Source organism: Salvia hispanica, chromosome 1 (assembly GCF_023119035.1).
Source record: "Salvia hispanica cultivar TCC Black 2014 chromosome 1, UniMelb_Shisp_WGS_1.0, whole genome shotgun sequence".
Taxonomy (NCBI): domain Eukaryota; kingdom Viridiplantae; phylum Streptophyta; class Magnoliopsida; order Lamiales; family Lamiaceae; genus Salvia; species Salvia hispanica.
The window spans coordinates 27,071,306-27,090,824 of record NC_062965.1 but is presented as its reverse complement, the minus strand read 5'-3'; the positions used below and the strand labels follow the sequence as shown (position 1 = coordinate 27,090,824).

The 19,519-nt window shown below is 33.8% G+C and overlaps 3 protein-coding genes across 3 annotated transcripts; 1 reads left to right on the top strand and 2 right to left on the bottom strand.

Annotated features, from left to right (window-relative positions):
• Nucleotides 1–8,865: 8,865 nt before the first annotated feature.
• On the top strand, nt 8,866–10,954 carry LOC125211037 (methylecgonone reductase-like). Its single transcript, XM_048110718.1, has 4 exons — nt 8,866–9,199; nt 9,982–10,225; nt 10,354–10,533; nt 10,727–10,954. The coding sequence occupies exons 1-4, from the start codon at nt 8,892–8,894 to the stop codon at nt 10,952–10,954; spliced, it is 960 nt and encodes a 319-aa protein (XP_047966675.1). The 5' UTR covers nt 8,866–8,891.
• On the bottom strand, nt 10,860–14,132 carry LOC125211029. Its single transcript, XM_048110705.1, has 12 exons — nt 13,971–14,132; nt 13,786–13,882; nt 13,603–13,705; nt 13,318–13,467; nt 13,044–13,175; nt 12,497–12,644; nt 12,380–12,418; nt 12,243–12,305; nt 12,082–12,141; nt 11,845–11,909; nt 11,283–11,373; nt 10,860–11,178 (listed from the first exon to the last, which is right to left on the bottom strand). Exons 1-12 carry the CDS (start codon nt 14,082–14,084, stop codon nt 11,143–11,145), a joined length of 1,098 nt encoding a protein of 365 aa, XP_047966662.1. The 5' UTR covers nt 14,085–14,132; the 3' UTR covers nt 10,860–11,142.
• Nucleotides 14,133–14,620: 488 nt separating this feature from the next.
• LOC125201893 (probable arabinose 5-phosphate isomerase) lies at nt 14,621–17,490 on the bottom strand. The gene is made up of 3 exons (XM_048100184.1): nt 16,737–17,490; nt 16,035–16,258; nt 14,621–15,157 (listed from the first exon to the last, which is right to left on the bottom strand). Exons 1-3 carry the CDS (start codon nt 17,388–17,390, stop codon nt 15,001–15,003), a joined length of 1,035 nt encoding a protein of 344 aa, XP_047956141.1. The 5' UTR covers nt 17,391–17,490; the 3' UTR covers nt 14,621–15,000.
• Between the last annotated feature and the right edge of the window lie 2,029 nt (nt 17,491–19,519).

The following is a 19,519-nucleotide window of genomic DNA, read 5'->3' as shown; positions in this document are numbered from 1 at the left end:
GCTATAAAAAACTATAGTAGGAGTACTACTAAAAAATTAAAGTTCTAAAATATACTGAAATTTGTAAAATAATTAAATACGGAATAAATACATAGGCAACCGGCTAAAGGAGTAGCTGTGATAAAACAAACACCACGTGAGACAACATGTTCCGTGAATCACGCTTTTAATGCCACGTGGTGAAAACGTGACAATTCTCGTGCACATTTATACTCCCGCAACCCACCTGATTATTATCCGCCACATCTCAAAACTGGATATGATAGCGTGACCGTTTGGTGACACGTAGTAGCCCCTCTTCTCCAAGTGTCACAAATATATTGGGCCTTCACTTGAACGTTAACCAATCTTCCTATCCTGTTTAATAATCTTACTTAGTGCTAAAGCAATTATGTTTACTAATAATAAATTTATTAAGTTAGTGGGACACATAAAATGTACTACTACTAATATTTATTTAATTAAAATAAGTTCTCTAAGATTAATAAACTTTGACGACTTTCATCTCATAATTACTTCAATGAGTTATTAACCTCAATATATGTGTTTCACATTTGAAGAAAAAATATCTCTTCTTACATAAGCATTGAAAGTTTGAAACTATTGTTATAGTATTAGGAAACTCAAATTAAATCCAATGGATAAGACTATATGGAAAAAGTCAAATTAGCTCTAAATTAGGTGATGTTATAAATATTTAATTTTATGCATTTCCAATATGTGAAAAATGAAAACTAGTGTTAAGTGGTTAGTGAATGTTCTAATTGGATACGTCTTTTCCACTTTATTTATTTAGTCATGTGAAGCATGATCTTATGTGAATAAAGAAGGGTCCCACTTCTAGTGGTCCTTTGTGAGTTTTTTAAATTGGTTTTAATAGTGCCATGGTCTTTAAATCTTTATTAGTTATTACTACAAAAATATTGTGAAAAACTAATAATTTTGAATTGACATAACACCAAGATTTTTGATTTATTATTGTTTGCTTTACATCTTTCATTCAAAAGCTAGAGTATCTTTCTAAACAGCTGTACAAAATTATGGGAGTAGTTAACTAACTAAAAAGGATGTTAGTAACAAGCTTTAAGTATCAACAATGGTGTTAAGCATTGAGCACTTCATGTAGTGTGCAAGCACTTTGTATAATGTGCAGATCAATAAAATATACAGATCAATTTTTTAAATAAGAATTGAATTGGCATTAATACTATACCATGTAATAAACTTGTAGTGTATGTGTAAATTTATGTGTTATTTATATCAACGTGTAACTTTTTATTTCAATTATATAATTTATATTTAATTATAATTTATTGTTTATTTGTAATTTAATTTAATCGGAATATATAAACCATAATGAAATTGAAAATGGTATGTAAAACCTATGAATAAAAGTGTAAGTAAATACTTCCTCCGTTCCGGAATATGAGTCTTATTTATATGGTACGAGTTTTAAGAAATGTAAAGAAAAGTGTGATTAATACATTAATGGAATATGGGTCTCGCTTACATATAGTATAAGTTTTATACTACTATAATATAATGTGAGCGAAATAAGTTGGTGACTTGGTGGAATGTGGGGCATACTTATCATTTGTGATAAAAGTAAAATAGAACTCTTATTGTGGGACAAACCGAAATGGAAAAATAGGACTCTTATTGTAGGATGGAGGGAGTATATTTCCAGTGTCGAGGCCTGTGGGTAGGGATGTCAATCGGGCCGGCCCATCGGGTTTCGGGCTGGCCCTACTCGGGTTGCGGGTTAATCGGGTTGTGATTTTTTTCGAGTTATAAAAGTTCAACCCTAACCCTAAAAGCTCGGATTTCGGGCTAGCCCAACGGGTTAATCAGGTTACTACCGATAAGATTAACATGCGATCAATCAAATAAATAATGATGAAAATTAGTTATATTCGTAAAGTATAAAATATTTAATTATGATAACTTTGAGATATATGCTTAAACTCAATCATAAACATGATAAAATACTAATTTTTGAGATATTTCGTGAAATTTTAATGCATGTTTTAGGAATTTAAATATTTTAAAGTGAATTTGAAGTTTTTAATTATTTATTAATTATTATATTATTAAAGATTTAATATATAATTTTTATATTTAATACTACAATATTGAAAGGTATTTTTTTAGTTATTTTTACTCTAAAATTAATCAATGAAGTGTCGAATTAGAAGTACGAAAATAGAATAATATAAACTTTATCGGGTTTTCGGGCTAGCCCATCGGGTTTTCGGGTCCGACCCTAACGGGTCGCGGGTTAATCGGGTGCGGGCTAATCGGGTTTTAATTTTATCGAGCTAGAAATTTCTAGCCCTAACCCTACAAATTTGACGGGCTATTCAGACCAGCCCACGGGCTACGGGCTACATTGACATCCCTACTTGTGGGCATGGAATTAAAGTGCTTATAAGTACCAGTGCATGATTTATGAATAGTAATACTTATTACTCCAAGATTTATGAATAGTTTTGAGATGCATTTATAATTTGAAGATTTTTATGAATTTAAATTAACTTTTGTAAATTTATAAAATCCTCGAGCTAGCCTATCTCGCTCGGAACGAAGTTGAATTCGATCAAATGTCAAACAATGTGATATCCCACAATCTTATTGAATCTCTAAATATTTATATATAAATAAATGATAAATTACAGGAGTATTTAAAATTCGGATACTAATCAAATTTGTCTAGTTGGAATCCATAGTTTGTCCGAATGAACTAGGCTGATTCAAATTTAAAAATTAGTTCCAAATTAAATACTGTAGCAAATTAAAGAAGTCATCACCCATGACGAAAAAAGCACAGAAAAATGAAATAAATATATGAAGCTTTAGGTCAACGTACAATAATTGAAGATATATCCAATGTAAACCGCTCTCCAACCCACAGAAATAATCAATATAAAATACTAGTAATGAGTATTTAGCAAGAGAACCCCGCATAGTTAATTTACTTATGATTATGAATTTAATATTTGATTTTTTTAGTTGGGGAAGGGGGGACAGCATTTTTTAGCACAAATGACGTTCATTGCTTGGATGCTTGGTAATAAACGATTTAATACTTGTTTAGGCTAATATCAACTAATAGGCCCAAAGTCAACTTTTGATTTTTTAATATAGTTTGGTATTTATTTCATATAAAATGTTTAGATAATAGTATTAAAATTTTATTATCATGATACTTTTATTTACTACTCCTGTATTTTTCGAATTTTCCATGCTTTAATTATTTCAATATTAAATAATCGCACGCCTATCGAATTTTAATACCCTAGAACTACTCCAACCATAACAATATCCATAGGCACCAAGTTGAAATAGAAAATTAAATCAAATGTATTTTTGGCTATATTTATAAATATCACCATCAAAACTAGATAATTGTCGAATGTATATTTTATATAAAGATAACTTTCAATATTAAGTCATAGCTATATCACCCTGTATTCCGACATACGAAGAAGAAGATAAGACTTGTTAGCTCCGCATATTAATTATAAGATTTTTTTTTTTATAATATGAAAAGTATAATAACATTACGAACTATACAATGTAGTACATATGAATAATATATAAGAAGACGATGGAATATCCATATCACAATTGTCAAGTTGCTTGATAGTAGTACAATTTTATTTGAAAATTGCTTTTATTTGGGGAAATAATTAAGTAGTTAACATAAATAAATTTGATAGATGAGAGCGACAATTGCTAGAAAGAGATAAGAAGGCATGTGATTGGCGGATCGGAATTAAAATCTGTTTTTGCGGTTTGGTCCCAATATTCTAAGGTATTACTATATTTTACCACAATTGATGACGTCACGGATGATATATTAAGCTTTCTACTTTAAGCACGATACATGAACGTGTCACGTCTGTTTCTTATATTAGCAATATTTATAGATTTACTTCAATCATGCCACTTAACTAAATGATAATACTATAGGATATTTTGGCTAAAGGATTATGTGATTTTGATACTACACGTTTCATTTTATTACTCAAATCTAATGGTCTATTGTTTAATCTGTCACTCATGGAGTATTTACTATATATTGGAGTAATGATCCAATTCAAATCCACCTATTTACACACACGTAATGTAGGTTGGGAAATGCCAAAAAATCAAATTATATTGGTTTGGGTTTGATTTTGTTGGCTAAGATTGGTAAGTAAATTAAAAAATTATGCAAAAAAACACAATATATGTCTCAAAATCACGACCCACTTTTATTATATATGGGTGAAACTCGTTCTTACTCGCAAGAGGAACATGATTTAAGATTTTATAATTACTTAAAAATTTAAAATTTGAAATTTGAAAACAACAAAACATATTTTTAATTCACATATATAAGCATGTGGTCCCTTAATTTTACACTTCGCCATGATCAAGATTTTTATAAAATATTTCAAACAAAATGTTATAATATGCTTATGTGAAAATAATCCTCGACTCTTGAGCATCATTCTCGTTTAATCCACATTTTCATTAAAACCAAATTAAACATATAAAATAAAAAAATAAATATAAAAGAGTGATATTCACATATGATACTCATGATAGACGTATGTAATTCTATTACATTTCTCTCTCTTTATATATAATGTTAATGCTGTCAATAGTAGATTATGAGGTATAGAATTGAATTAGATTTATAAAATAAATAATTTTAAACATGAAATAAATTAGAGTGATGCTCACAAATAGTCCTAATTAAATTAACATAATGTAAGTACTTAACATATATGCAAATGTGGAGTGCATGAAAATTTTAAAACGTAATCGACTATTCTTTAAAAAAGATTATGATATTTTATCACCTACCTAAACATTGCTTGAAATATTAAAAGTACTACCTCAAGTCCTCAACACATAAGTTTCTTTAGTAATATTGAAATGGCTCATTTTGAATATTTTTGTGGCTGGATAAATAATCTATATAACCAACCGCATATCATTGAATTTTTTTAGTGGCTAGTATATTTTGAAAACTCTAAAAATGCACTCATGTACACTCATAAAAGAACGTAAAATTAAATATTGACTATGGTGAGAATCTTAATTATAGTACTATTTATAGCTTTAATTAGCCTTAAGCATAAGTTAAAACTCAACATATATGTATATGCAATAGGTCCAATATGGAGTATTATTTTATTCTCGTGTTTTCTTGTCACACATGCGTGGTCCTCAATTGGAAAATGTGACAAATTATTTTTCTAAAAATGATTCTACATGTGTGGTTGGTAATTGCAACTGTTTTATTAAATAATGAAGAGTGATTAAGAAATCGATAGCAACAAAGGATGTGTCCATGTCTCTGCCATAAAATATGCCTTTCAAGGACATTGAAAATAATTTTATAGTGAAATTTTAAAATAATTTTTATTAGAAAGTTATTTTAGTAGTATCATATTATTGTATATTAAATCTATATGAATCTTTGGACAGCTCGACGACTTTTTATTTAATTCAAAATATTTAAGTGGTTGATAAAATCAACGCGGAAGGGCATGTGTGCATGTTCTACAAAGCAATAAAATGTTTTGGTTTTTAAATTATGAATGAGACATTTTATTTAATTTGTAAATTAAATGTCTTATTAGTTATTAATAATCATATAATTGGGATTTAATTTGGGGCACTCTGAGTGGCATTTTATGTGTTTGATTAAACATTTTGCTTTTTTATTTAGGGAGACCGAGAGTTACAACCAATAAACTATTGGAGCTCACGAGGAGTTCAACTGATAATCATGTTTCTTGGAGACTTTGTAAACGGACGCAAGTTTTAATGCAAAATTGATAGAAGAAATATTAAAAGAGAAGTGAACAATTATTATTGAAATATAGAGTCTACTTCATTAGAGAGAAAACTTATCAAAAATAGTAGTAGACTAATTTAAAGGAACTAACCAAAATCGAAAAAAGTATACTACAGTGTGAAGACAAAGGACAGAAGGTATATGCAAATCAGATCTGATTAACTGTCTAGAACGCTAATAGAATGACGCTAATTAAGAAATTAAACAACATCTAGTATGCTTATACATAGAGTTCGAATGTTCGATTAATACTCTTAAAACACGATTTACAATACTAACGCTTCTCGCAAATCAATTACAACTACCCAATGTGTACTAATAATGAGTTACGAAATCTCAGCATTTTCTTATACAACAATGCAATGCATACATGCAACATATAATCATTGTTACTTACATATATAGTCGTTAATTAAAAATAAAGAGGGAATATCTGTTATAGTCCACGAACTTTGCCAAAGTATCATTTTAGGTCCGTGAACTTTGATAATATCATTTGAGGTCTGTCAACTATGAGTTAATATCATTCGAAGTACTTTTTTACTATTTCCATGATTTTTTGGACAAAAATACCCTCAATACCTTGAATGATACATATTTTTAAATAACTTATCACATACTCATATTTTTCGACGAATTTTCTAAATATAATTTGGCCTTTAATATTATCACTTAATTTCGTGACATGCAAGAAAAGTTTCTTCAACATTTTATAATTAAAGAATTTTAAAATATTTTTGAGGTATGGATACTCGTAAAACATCAAGGTCACGGTCAATAGACTATACTTGAATGTTGATATATTATTTAAAAATAATATCAATATATCAATATTCAAGTATCATTTATTGACTGTGACATTAAATTTTACGAGTATTCATATCTTAAAAATATTTTAAAAATTTTTAATTATAAAAAGTTGAAGAAGGAACTTTTCTTGCATGTCACAAAAGTGATAATATTGAAGGTTAAATCATATTTATAAAATTCGTCAAAAACATAGAGTAAAGATATTTATAAAAAATATGAGTATATGATAAAGTTTATTAAAATACCCTTCAAGGTATTGAGGGTATTTTCGTCCACAAAAATTTGGAAATAATAAAAAAGTACTCCAAATGATATTAACTCATAATTGATGGACCTAAAATGATATTTTCAAAGTTCACGGACATAAAATGATACTTTGACAAAGTTCGTGAACCAAAAAAGATGTTCCCTCAAATTTTTTTTATCCATATCTATCTAGTATGTGAGTAATCTTCTCGGATCATCACCATCGTCTACAATGTGATATCCTTGTTTTCATATAACGTAATCAATATAATAGATCAACTTACATAAATTGAATGAAAGTATTGAACGTGTCATGAGTTTATTCACCCATACCAAAAAATATCTCATCCAAAATGGATATAGGAGTATTTAATTTTTGTATGAAGGTTTAGGTAAATAGATGCGCTTTGCTATTAACGTTATTTTGGAATTCGGCCTAACCGCCTAATTCAACGATTAAACTATGGCACAACATCATCCCATCATTTTCAACTCAATAAATAATGAATCTTGCCTTAATTTTAAATTGCATCTAGGAAGTAACATTTGTTATGTAAAGTTGTCTTTAACGTGGTGTTAGTTTATAGCTAATGACAAAAACAATATTTCAGCTATACATGTCATGTTGCTTCTGAATTGTTGTTTTCTTAACTAATACTATTATAAATTGTACTTATTCATTCATAGTTAATTCAAACAATTTTGACTTATTTAAATGTAGTTGAAAGTATCAAAATAGGCTAGATCACCGATGGGCCAGACAACATTTTGGGCCTAATATCAACCCGGAATCTCACTAGCGGGCTCGAGCCGACCCATAAAGACCGGTTAGTCGAGGTGTGCTAAGGGATAGTTTAGGTTCAAGCTCCTCCATTGGGTCCAATGGGCTAGTTTATATGGACTTTGCAAATGGTGTGTCGCAACTTTTTTTATTTTATTACATGTTGTAATAAAAAAATCTTGATAACTTAAAAAGAAAGACGTGGATATCAGTACTATTTTGAAACGAAAGTAAGATCAAAGATAATCAACTGATTGCAATTAAAGAATCTCGGTAGAAAAAGTAATAATCGAATCAAATGGACTATTCTTCTATCTTTATCCCAATTTTCGTTATTATATTATCTCCCATAAAATAATTGACTTCCCCTTTCCCCACCATTAATAGTCGTATACATACAAATTTAAGATTTCATCTGGAATATTATGACTTAATTTCCATTACTCCTCGAATAGAAAGTCATGCAATGTTTATTAGATTCCTTTTTATATAACATTAGGGTCGTATCAATTCACGCTCTTGCTAATAATTAAATAAATATAGTTGAAATAAAAATGGTTTCCAGTTCCTCTTAATAATTATCTATAATTTTATATTCATTCTTTTGATAAGAGAAAAAAGGCCCAAATCGCTTAGAGATCGGTGAGCAAAGGAGCCAAAGTTACAGACAAACTGAGATAGTACCATATTTTTTAAGGGCATTTGCTTTCGTAATATTATAGTAGATTGATAAAATACACGATTACTTGTTTAAAAGATAATATGAATAGATAAACACAAATTTAGTTAATTCATCAAAGTAAATAATGAAGTAATTGAGATTTTTATATCAATTTCTAGTAATTGAGATTCATGTTTGTATTTGGGGCCAAGAGAAAAAGTAGTACTAGTATATCTCGGCGGCTGAAATCGTAGATCAAAACTCAATTTGACATTTATAATTATTACTTGTAACTTTATACTCTTATATTGTATTAGTATTAATCTTATTCACACACATTATTCAAATTGGACGTGCTAATGCAATTCGGAATTCAAATTTGCGTGCTTCTGAAAATCGCGAGCCACATATATAAATAACGCACCTATAGATATCAATGTTCATCCACCAAATTGGTATTTTCAGTATAGTTCATAATTTTGCATGCTACAAAAATCTTGCCAATTAATTTTGAGCAATAGCTAATTAATTAAAAAAAGATGGTTGTTGGTGAAATATTGTTGAATTCCGGCCATAAGATGCCGGCGCTCGGGTTCGGAACGGCCGCACTTCCGGCGCCGACTTTGGACGAGCTCACCGCCATCCTAGTCGACGCCATCGCGGCCGGTTACCGCCACATTGACACCGCGGCCATGTACGGCCAGGAGGAAGCGATCGGGCGGGCGGTGGCGGAGGCCGTGGAGCGCGGCCTCATCAAGAGCCGCGGCGAAGTGTTTGTTACGTCTAAATTGAATGTTAACGACAATCATCGTGATCAAGTGCTTCCTGCCCTCAAGGAAACTCTTAGGTACGTATGCAATAGTAGTATATAATTAATTAAAATTTATATTCTCTTTTTCTTTATTCTTTTATTTTTTGTCATTTATTTATTCTGTTTTAGGAAATTAATATCGATTTATTTTTGGACTGTTGCTAATATATCTAGGATCTAACTAAATCATTTCATTATTCTTAAGATCGTTATAATTTTAATTTGTAGAAAATATTACTAGTACTATAAAAGTAGTAATTAAATAAATAAAAATGAATAAATGCAACTCCAAATTAGTGAAGACATTTCTTTTCGACACAAAAATTTATAAAAATAATATTTAGTGATATAAGTACAAGAGTGATTAAAGTAAATAATTAAAAAAGGAAATATGTAAAAAAAAGATTCAAAAATTGATTTTTGTCAAAATAGGGACTCATTTAATTTGAGATGTCTAAAAGGAATAAAAATCAGAGTAGACATGTTCGTAGTTGAATCTAAGAATCGACTGAATTTCTTATTATAATATGTGGATAATTATGAAAAAATACACTAGTTCAGGCTCATAAGTCATAATAGTAAGAACATTTTATATATGAATGGTTGAAATAATAATATTATCAAATTAAATTCACTTGTTCATAAAAAATGTAAAACCGTTTCAGACTAGATTGTTCACAATCCAATTTACTAATCTTGATTCATGATTTAATGATTAATTAAGCTCAAAATCACAACATTTCACACAAGCATTAGACATAAACTGAAAATTATGAGTACAATTTAATGATAATTTTGTACTACTACTTGATTTGCAGCAAGTTAAAGTTTGATTACGTGGATCTCTACCTTATACACTGGCCACTAAGAATCAAGAAATCTGGTGACGTGTACAATCTGAGAGCAGAAGACTTGCTTCATTTTGATGTGAAAGGGGTTTGGGAAGCCATGGAAGAGTGCTATAAGTTGGGATTGGCTAAGTCTATTGGTGTCAGCAACTTCAGCTCTGCTAAGCTCTCTAAAATCTTGGAATTTGCCACCGTTCGACCATCGGTCAATCAGGTTTGTCGGATCAGACTATCATTTTTACTCACAAGCACAATCGTTTTGTCAGATCGAACAATAATTTTTATATAGTTATTTTCAATTTAAAAAAATTAGACCAAGTTTCTTGTTGTTGAATTAATTAGGTGGAGATGAACGTAGCATGGCAGCAACGAAAATTGATTCAATTTTGCAAAGAGAAGAATATCCATGTCTCGGCATGGTCTCCTTTAGGAGCAAACGGTGCGTTTTGGGGAAGCCTCGCTGTTATGGAAAGTCCGATCCTCAAAGAAATCGCAGCTTCCAGAAACAAGTCCATAGCACAGGTACATAGTCGGGATCGTGTCGATTGATTTTTTTTAGGAGCTTTTGTCAGAATAGCCCATATAAAAAGTTTTCACTTTCATTACTATTTGGTTGTTTATATTCTATACTACTACTTAGTAATTCATCATCTTTTTGGTTTGAGCGTTTTGTAATACATGACTGACTTAGTAAATCTCGAATTGAATGCTGAAGGTGGCATTACGATGGATAGTTGAAGAGGGTGCAACTCCCATAGCTAAGAGCTTCAACAAGGAGAGGATGAAGCAAAATCTTGAGGTTTTCAATTGGCAACTAAGTGATGAAGAGATCTGTAAGATTCAAAAGATTCCACAAGCAAAAGGATTCTCAGGAGATATATTTGTTGTTCAAGATCATGGAGATTACAACTCAGTTGAAGAGCTTTGGGATGGAGAAATTTAATGAAACTTGAATTTTCTGTAACTTAAGCATAATGCCACATGAATAAAAATTTCCTATACACAAATACTTTTCCCTACCACAGTTTATGTACAATCAGAGAGATATTGGAATAAAAGTAAAACATATTTTCCCATCTAAAAGAGTAATTTGGATCTGAAGAAGCTTAAGCTCCAAGATGTCGAGGCAGTTTAGCTTTTGTCGTGTGCAGAGCGATATACCCGAATCTGAAGGCAAAGAGTTGAAAGAGATATACTTTGAATTAGGGAAGAGTAGTCTATGTGTGTAACTATTTTCAGCAATTCATAAAAGTACGACTTTCATGGATTACCTGAGCTATTGCGTATATGGCTCGCAAGATCCGTGCATAATCAGTTCCGAGCATTTGAATGAAAACATCCGCCAACAAGGTACCCCACATGCTACATGAAATAGGAACATAATTGGTGAACACAATACAGATTGAAGCCCAAGCAGAAATTAGATGCCGACTTGACATGAATATCACGTGTGAGTATAGTAAATCGCCATAAGGGTCAAGTTTCGAAAACAAAATTGGTCAAGGATTTGGCATGTATATGGACTGATCCCGGGATCAGTGAATCTAAAGATAGGTTACAAGTCATATTAATATCCATGTTCCTCGTATCAAATAACACGAACTTTTATCCCGTTGAGCCTCAGTAAAATAAAGCCAGACCCTGCTTCTTTCATAACTAGTAGTACCATGTTTTAGGTTGATGTCGAATCAATGAAGATCAAAGAAGTCATGACTCTGAGATGTGGAGAGGTAATAATAAAGAGTTCAAATGAAGATAAATGGATATTGTAAGCGTGAGGCAAGCCCGGACTCCATGACCTAAAGTAAAAGTTGAGTAAAGTAGAGTCCTTACAGTGGGCCAAATAACTGTGTTATACTCCTGAGCCCCAAATACCGAGCCGCAGCAGCTTTTAGACCCTGACAAGTGACAAGTATGTTTAAGGCGAAGAATACTTTTTTTATGACAATCAAACAAATTCACGAACCATATAAAAGTAACTACTAACATGAACGAAATGAACACGTTAAAATTTAGTTTTGAAGCAAAGTCAGCTTTCCATTAATAATTCAAATGAGCAAAATATGTCACCTGTCTAGCAGCAAGAAAGGCCACTCCAGTTTCCAAGTTGATAGCTGCCAACTGCCCGCCCTGCAAACCAAATCCAATGAATTTAGAAAGCCACGTTCGGATAAGTTTGTGTTCTAGCCTCTCAACATGTTAATTTGGATAAAAAGACTCTCATCGAGGACCTTTCTGATTAATTCTTTCTTCATCGTATATTTGGCAGCTTCCACCGAAACTTTCCCTCCCAACTACAAACAATTGGATACCGCGTCAGAATTACAACAAGAACACATATTAAATAAAAAGACGGACAATTCCTTACCAATTCCAACAGTTTCTCCAATGTAAGCATCCCACCACCCTAAGAAGAAACAGTACAGGTGAACCAAAGTAGCAAACAGAAACGAAGTCAGGCAAAGAGTGACAGCAACCATCATACCTTTAATATAATTGAGCGGATATCTGTTGCTCCAATCCCAAGAGCTGCAAGTTTCTGCACCTTCCAGCTGCTGAGTCCTTGCTCGAGAGAGTTAGGCCCATCATTTTTTGAGCTTACTTTTGAGCTTGAAAAGCTTTCTTGTTCTTTACTATGGAGAGTAAAAACAAGTAAATGAAGTTAGTTTCAAGGTAAACGAGGAAGAGACTTAACAACTCCAACTACACAACAGGTTTTAAAATCATGCAAATACTTTTTTTCTCCGGAGACTGAACATAAATAGCCACAATCTGGAAGCTATCGCTTTGAGTGTGTGTGTGTATAAATTTAGAAAGCTGAAACAGGAAATAATAAATATTTGACTGCCAATTAATCTTTTTCTGAAAACAAGAACACTTATATGGAGAGATGAAGTGTTAGGACCGCCAAAGCAATGATACAAACCAAAATTGTCAAAAAGTCAATCCTAATGCAGTTATGCAACTAAACAAATTGATCGTCTTTGCTCTTGAAGTAAAAGTAATAAAGTATAATACAATTTTATAATCACCTTGAATATTCATGTAAGAGATGAAGGAAAATCTCGACTTCTAGATCTTCAGCCGATAATTTAGCTGAACAAGGAACTTTTAACTTTTTCCTTACTCCAAGCAATACACTTCTATACGAGGGCCTCCAGCCCCTGCTACGAACAAGATTCAAACCTTGAAAATTTGAGGCTATTTCGACAAATCTACAATTCTGCGTTTAATTGAGACAATGCTTGCTGTCTCTAATAAATTCTAGCTAAAAGGATGAGCATTAATAGCTATGCATATGATAACCTCAGTGTTGACCGTGCATCAGCAGCGAGAAAGAAAAATCGAGATTCAAGCATAGAGATATAATCTTCCCTCTCATCCGGATCTTCTCCGGTCATAAAATGGTCAATTTCATCCCTTTTCAAAACTGACTTCAACAGTGGACTGAAGAAACTGAAATGATGAACATATAAAGGCAGATTATAAGAAATCAATCTAACTCCAGCCAAATCACTAAATTGCATAACATTTCTGCAGCTACAAGCATTTCATCAAGCAGCTAATAGGTGAATGAAAAGAGAAAAATACCTTCGCCCAAATAAAATCCTCTCGAGTTCATATAATTCAGAATCAGACGCGAGCTCAAGCACTCTCCGGAGCTCTGGATCATAGGCGCTGCTTTCACTATCCTCTGGGAAGAAGAAAACAAACAGTAATAAATTGAAATCCGAAAACCTAAAACCATGAAATCAGCAGCATTGTGGTACTCACCATATGGATATCCCGAAATTGAAGCAAAAGCGGGCCCTAACACGAGCCTCAATTGCAGGCCACGATTCAAAGGATTCTTTTTGGGGTTGAAAATCAGCTGCGAGATTGAGAAATTATCTTAATTAATGCCATATTAATTGTAATTGTGCGCTAGTGATTGAGTGATGGTGTTTAGAAGTACTCACTGGAAAAGTGTGACGTTGGGAGATAAGTGTGTGGTATTGGTGGGAGAAGTGGGTTGGGAGGGCGGGGTTCACCGAAGAGAGCGGTGGCGCTGTGGTAGTCGACGGCGGATACATGGGTGGTCGACGGCGGCGCTTACAGCAACACCACTCTGCGGAGGAAATAATACTAGTAAATTTTTTGTTTAATACATTATTTTTATTTTTTTTCACTAAGATTTACTCATAAAACTTATAGCTAAAATATTCCACCTATTTAGGCTTTAGCTAACTAAAATATAAACATTTTATGAATTGAAATTGACTTGGTCATCTCATAATATTAGTATCAATATTACCAGTAAATAAATAAAATGTACGTAAAAAACTTAATGGTCAATGAAGCACAAATTTTTATAAATCGAGTTATTGAGTAAAATTATCAAAGAATATTTACAAATTGGGAAAAATATTATTCCATACTATTAGGAGTTAGGACATTCATTAAATTAAAAATCATTTAAGTATAAAATACAATGTTTTAAGGCGGTTAAGCTACCATCGTGAGTTGGGGGTTAAGTTACCAAAGTTAAAAATAATTACAACTTGAAAAAACATTACTCCATATCAAGCAAATTATATTTCACCAACAAATAATAAGTAAATGCCAATTGTAAAATGGAATAATTTGGCTGAATTATAAGCACAAAAGAATTCATTGAACTACATCATTTTCCAAAACCCTTTTGCTATTTTACTAACACTAGAGAAAATGACATACATTAACATTACAACACTAGCCAATATCTAAACATCACACAGCATTTTAATTTCAACACAATCTCAAGCGTCAAGGCTTCAACTAGGACCGCTGCTGTCACCGTCACGCCCTCTTCTTCGTCTTTGATGGATGGGCATCTTAAAAGCATTCAAGAAATCGAATTTGCAGAGACGGTAGGGCAACTCGATCACGGGATTGGGAAAGAATACAAAGAATATTAAATGTGATAGGAAGTAATAAATGGCGGAATTGAGGGATGATGTCTGACTGCAATCACAGGCCAGCAGAGACCAACCCATGCAACGTGACGATACCAATCACGACGTTTTCATCATTAATGACGGGCAAGAACTGCACTGGTGACGGAGGAGACTCCATCTTCTGCATTGCCTCAACAGCCATGGCTTCGGGGCCAATGGTCCTCGGGTTCCTGGAATAAACAGATAAAGAGTTGTTGAACTTTCTCTATTGAAAATCAAGAAGCAAATGCATATGGTCTCGAGAATAGATCACTAGATGATCAGCACGTAGTAGCTGATAAACCAAACTATCTTACATATAGAGTTAAAAGTATGAGGAAGGGTGGAAGATGTTAGAGCCAGTTTCTATGCTTCAACATGCCCTTGCCATGTCAGTATGTTCGGCTCTGTGAACTAGAAACATGTTCCTATAAAATCTGGTCTCCGTTAAACAATGCCTAAGAGCCAGAAATGGCAATAAAACCAATAGCAGCACTACCCTGCCTCCCCCCCCCCTCCTTCTCAGGCCTATTACCGAGCCACACCCTTCGCCTTTTTAATTCATCCAACAAATGGTCAAGGAAGAAAATATGATCAGAAACAGAGCACCATGATGCAAAATAGGCTGTAAATTAATTAGGGCATAGCTCATATAATTGTTTCACCAATTGTTTAGTTTTCATAAGAGTAACATCAGCCTCACAAACCAAAACCTAGATTTTATTACAAGAAACCGCAAATTTCCTTCAGAAATACATAAATAAAGTTTTCGCCAGATCACAAGAAAACATACTAATGTATAAGCATTATGGAAGGTGGTTCTAAGTGGCTTACTCACAAAAATGAGAATCTAAGTTGAGTACGGGGCGGGGTAAGTTAGTATTTGTGCCGACTAAAAAGTTAAAGAATCTTTGTATAACTCCATAGCAACCATAGGAAACTTTTGGATTCTCAAATGCATTTAGTCTTGATGACATTTTCCAAGAAAAGATGTTTTACTTGCAAACACAGCAACTAAAAGGCATACAATCATGAGCCAGAACAATGAAATCGGGAGAGTAAACGCACCTGTTACACATCTCTCCCACAGTGAGCTTGAAGATCCCCTCGCCACTGGCTTTCAATGTGCGTCGCAAGTCACCATCCGTGAAAGTACCAAGCAGATGGTAATCGTCGTTTATCACAAGAAGGCATCCGCAACCTTTACTGGTCAGCTCTACGAGCAGATCCATGATCAGATCTTGCTCCCTGCACACTGGAAGCTCATCTTTCTTCTTCATAACATCCTTCACCTACAACCAACATGGGACTCATTCACAACGAATCGATATAATACGGGAAATTCACCATTGCACATAATTTCAAAGGAGAGGCAATGCAATCTAAGAATGCAACAGAAAAAACAGAGACACGGATAAAAGATCCACCAAAAATGAATCTTCTTCCACCGGTTTTCATGAAAAATCATACTCCAAGAAACAGATCCCACCAACCTTCAGATACAACTTACACAACTCATCTCAATTTTCTAAACAATCTAGTTCTTACCACACCAACCCCTAAAATAAGAAACCGCAGCCATTAAAGCTACATTATTACTTGAAAACTTCATTTCAATTCAACATCTTTCACCACATTCATATCAAGCTTCAAAACCCTAAATCCTTCAATGTTCCCTCCAAATCCACATCACAAATTCACACACACACACACACACAAAAATAAAAATAAAAATCAAGTACAGTAGATAAAAAAATCCCCAAAATTCACCTTAAAAATCAAGCACTTCCCAATCCTCCCAGCAGGATGATTCGACGCGTACTCCTCCTTGCTCAAATTCCTCGCCCCCATAAGCGCGATCGCCACCGTATCCCCAAAAACCATCTGGATCGCCGTCGACGTCACCGGCGCCAGATCGAAGGGGCACAATTCCCTCTCCAGCGGCAAATGCACGTTCAAATCGCACATCCGCGTCAGCCCATTCGGCGCCACCGACGTCACCGACACCAAATAAACCCCTTTAGCCCTCGCGCAGGGCGCCAGCTTGAGCAGCTCCTCCGAATTCCCGCTCTTGCTGAACAGCACCAGCAGATCCTCCGCCGACAGAATGCCGATGTCGCCGTGCAGCGCGTCGACGGGCGACAGGAAGCCCGATTTGATGCCGAGCGAGACCAGCGTCTGCGAGATCTTCTGCGCGACGAAGCCCGATTTGCCGACGCCGGAGAAGAAGATGGTGCCCTGGGCCTTCAATAGAGCCTCGGTGAAGGCTAGGGTTTGGGAGATGTCGAGATTGTGGAAGAAATGGTTGAGGTAATTTTGCTGGCATTTGAAGAGATTGAGCAAATGGGTTTTGTCTAATTTCTGGGAAGATATGTTCATTTCTTGAGGTTGGGGGTCGGTGAAAGAGAGAGAAAGAGACCCCATTTTTCCCGGGTTTCTTGCTCTACTGAGCTTGCTGAATCTGTGATTGAAGGAATGAAGAAAAAACGCGCTGAATTTTTTAGTGATTGCAGATTTTTGCGCGGATGCCAGAACCTACTATTTATAGTAACAACATCCTATCGTTATATTCTTCCTAGTAAAACAAAGTTCCAAAACTAATTACTCCTACAACTACATTTTACCTAAGTTGCAAACTTCAATGTTAATTTGACATTATTAACAATTATGGGAAAATGTAACATAATTTAAAATTGTATATTTATAAGCATAAGTTTTAAACTTTTAAGTTATGTGTAAAAATGAAATTGATAAATGTGAAATCGAGTACTTTATGAAAGTATAAAATACTTTATGAATCGACATTGCAGCATATAATTCCATAATGGTGAACAATTGTCAAGGTGCATCATATAACTATCTATAGGGAAAAAAGAAGTGCGCTCTAAATTATTAGAATAAATTATTTTCGTAGGCCCCAATATAATTTAATTTGACATCTATATAGATATGCGTGTTACTTAGGTGACGTGGCATTAATTAGCTTTCTTATTTATGCCACGAATTGATTGGCGAAACAAGTAGTACTACAACTACATGTGAGGTTTAACTACATCATTATTTGTTTTGGCTATTACTACTACAAAGGTTGAAGTGCCTTTGAATAGGTGCATTACAAAAAATGATGTGATTGTGAATCACAACCACTTCACAAGCATTCATGCGCCATCCACACGCTTCTATACGTATGTCATATGCAACCTTGTGTTCGACACATTCAATATGGAGTGGTAATTTTTTGTAGTCATAGATTATGGAGCAAATAGTAATAATTACAAAGATGTCGGTGGGGATCATAAGGGCATAAATTTGAATGTTTTTTCTATGTTAAAATAGGCGAAAACGAAGCTTTGAGAATACAAGATGAGAGATTGTGTTGATGCTAGGATGCAAGGAGACTACCCTCAAATGGCAGTTGCAAAGGTATACTACTATACTATTACTATATCAGTAGTGTATCTTAGAGATGGTAATCGAGAGAGGCGACATAAAGAAGATAAAACATGGTGGCAAAAGACTTTGTATAGAAAGAGTTTGTATAATTTTTTTTTGATTGATTGTAAAGCTTACATGGTACCCACATATAAGATCAATTTTCCCCCACTAATTTTCCATATTCTCCCCCGTTTCTGTGAATTTCGTTCCTCAAAAATTTTTTAACCCCATGATTTGGTATCTTTGGGATTTTAAAAGGGCTTCCCGGGAGTCCTTGCCAATAGATCCGGACATCTTCTTCTTAAAATATTCCACGCCTTGATCTAAGTACTTATTCAAAATTTTTTAAGGACCCAAGATCTTTCATGTAAAATTTCCCTTAACAAGTTTATTTTAGACCTTGATTTCTTCGAGGTCATCCCGTGATAATCATATCCAACATAAATGATGAGACTTTTCCCCTTTCCCTCTCTGCGGGGAAAAAGGCGGGATCAGAGATTTTGTTTAAACCCCGGTTGATATTGCTTGACAAAAATCTTCCAAACCATACCCCGGGGGTTTTGTTTATCCATAAAGTTTTTTCCCTTAATTTTTGGTACTTGCCCCGGCCAAAATTCCAATAAAACCCCCCGGGACCCCCCATTGAATTTTTTTTTTCTCTAATTCCCTTGGAAGGAAGGCATTTGAAACGTCAAGGGGTAAAACGGCCAATTTCATGTTTGTGAATAGCAAAGCCCCGGAAAAGGCCAAAGTTGGCAACCGGAAAAAAAGTTTCATCATAATCAATTCCATACACTTTTTCCGGCCCCCAATCGCGCCGACCCCCGTTTGATCCTTTCCCACGTTTTTTGATGGTGAACCCCCAACCTAAAACCCAGTTTTCTTCCCTCGGAAAGGTGCTTTTTTCCCCAAGTTTCATTCTTCATCAATGATTTTCTCTTTCTTAAAAGTTTCCCCCAATTTGTTTATATTTTGTTTCCCTCAAAAGATTGGGGAATTTTTCTTCTTCAAAAGGGAAAGCCTCAAATGCTCGGCCATCTCTGGGGTGCCCTTGGGCTATGTTCCCCCGAGTACCTTGTTCTTTTTCCTTTCCTTTTCGGGGGTATCTTTTTGGGAGG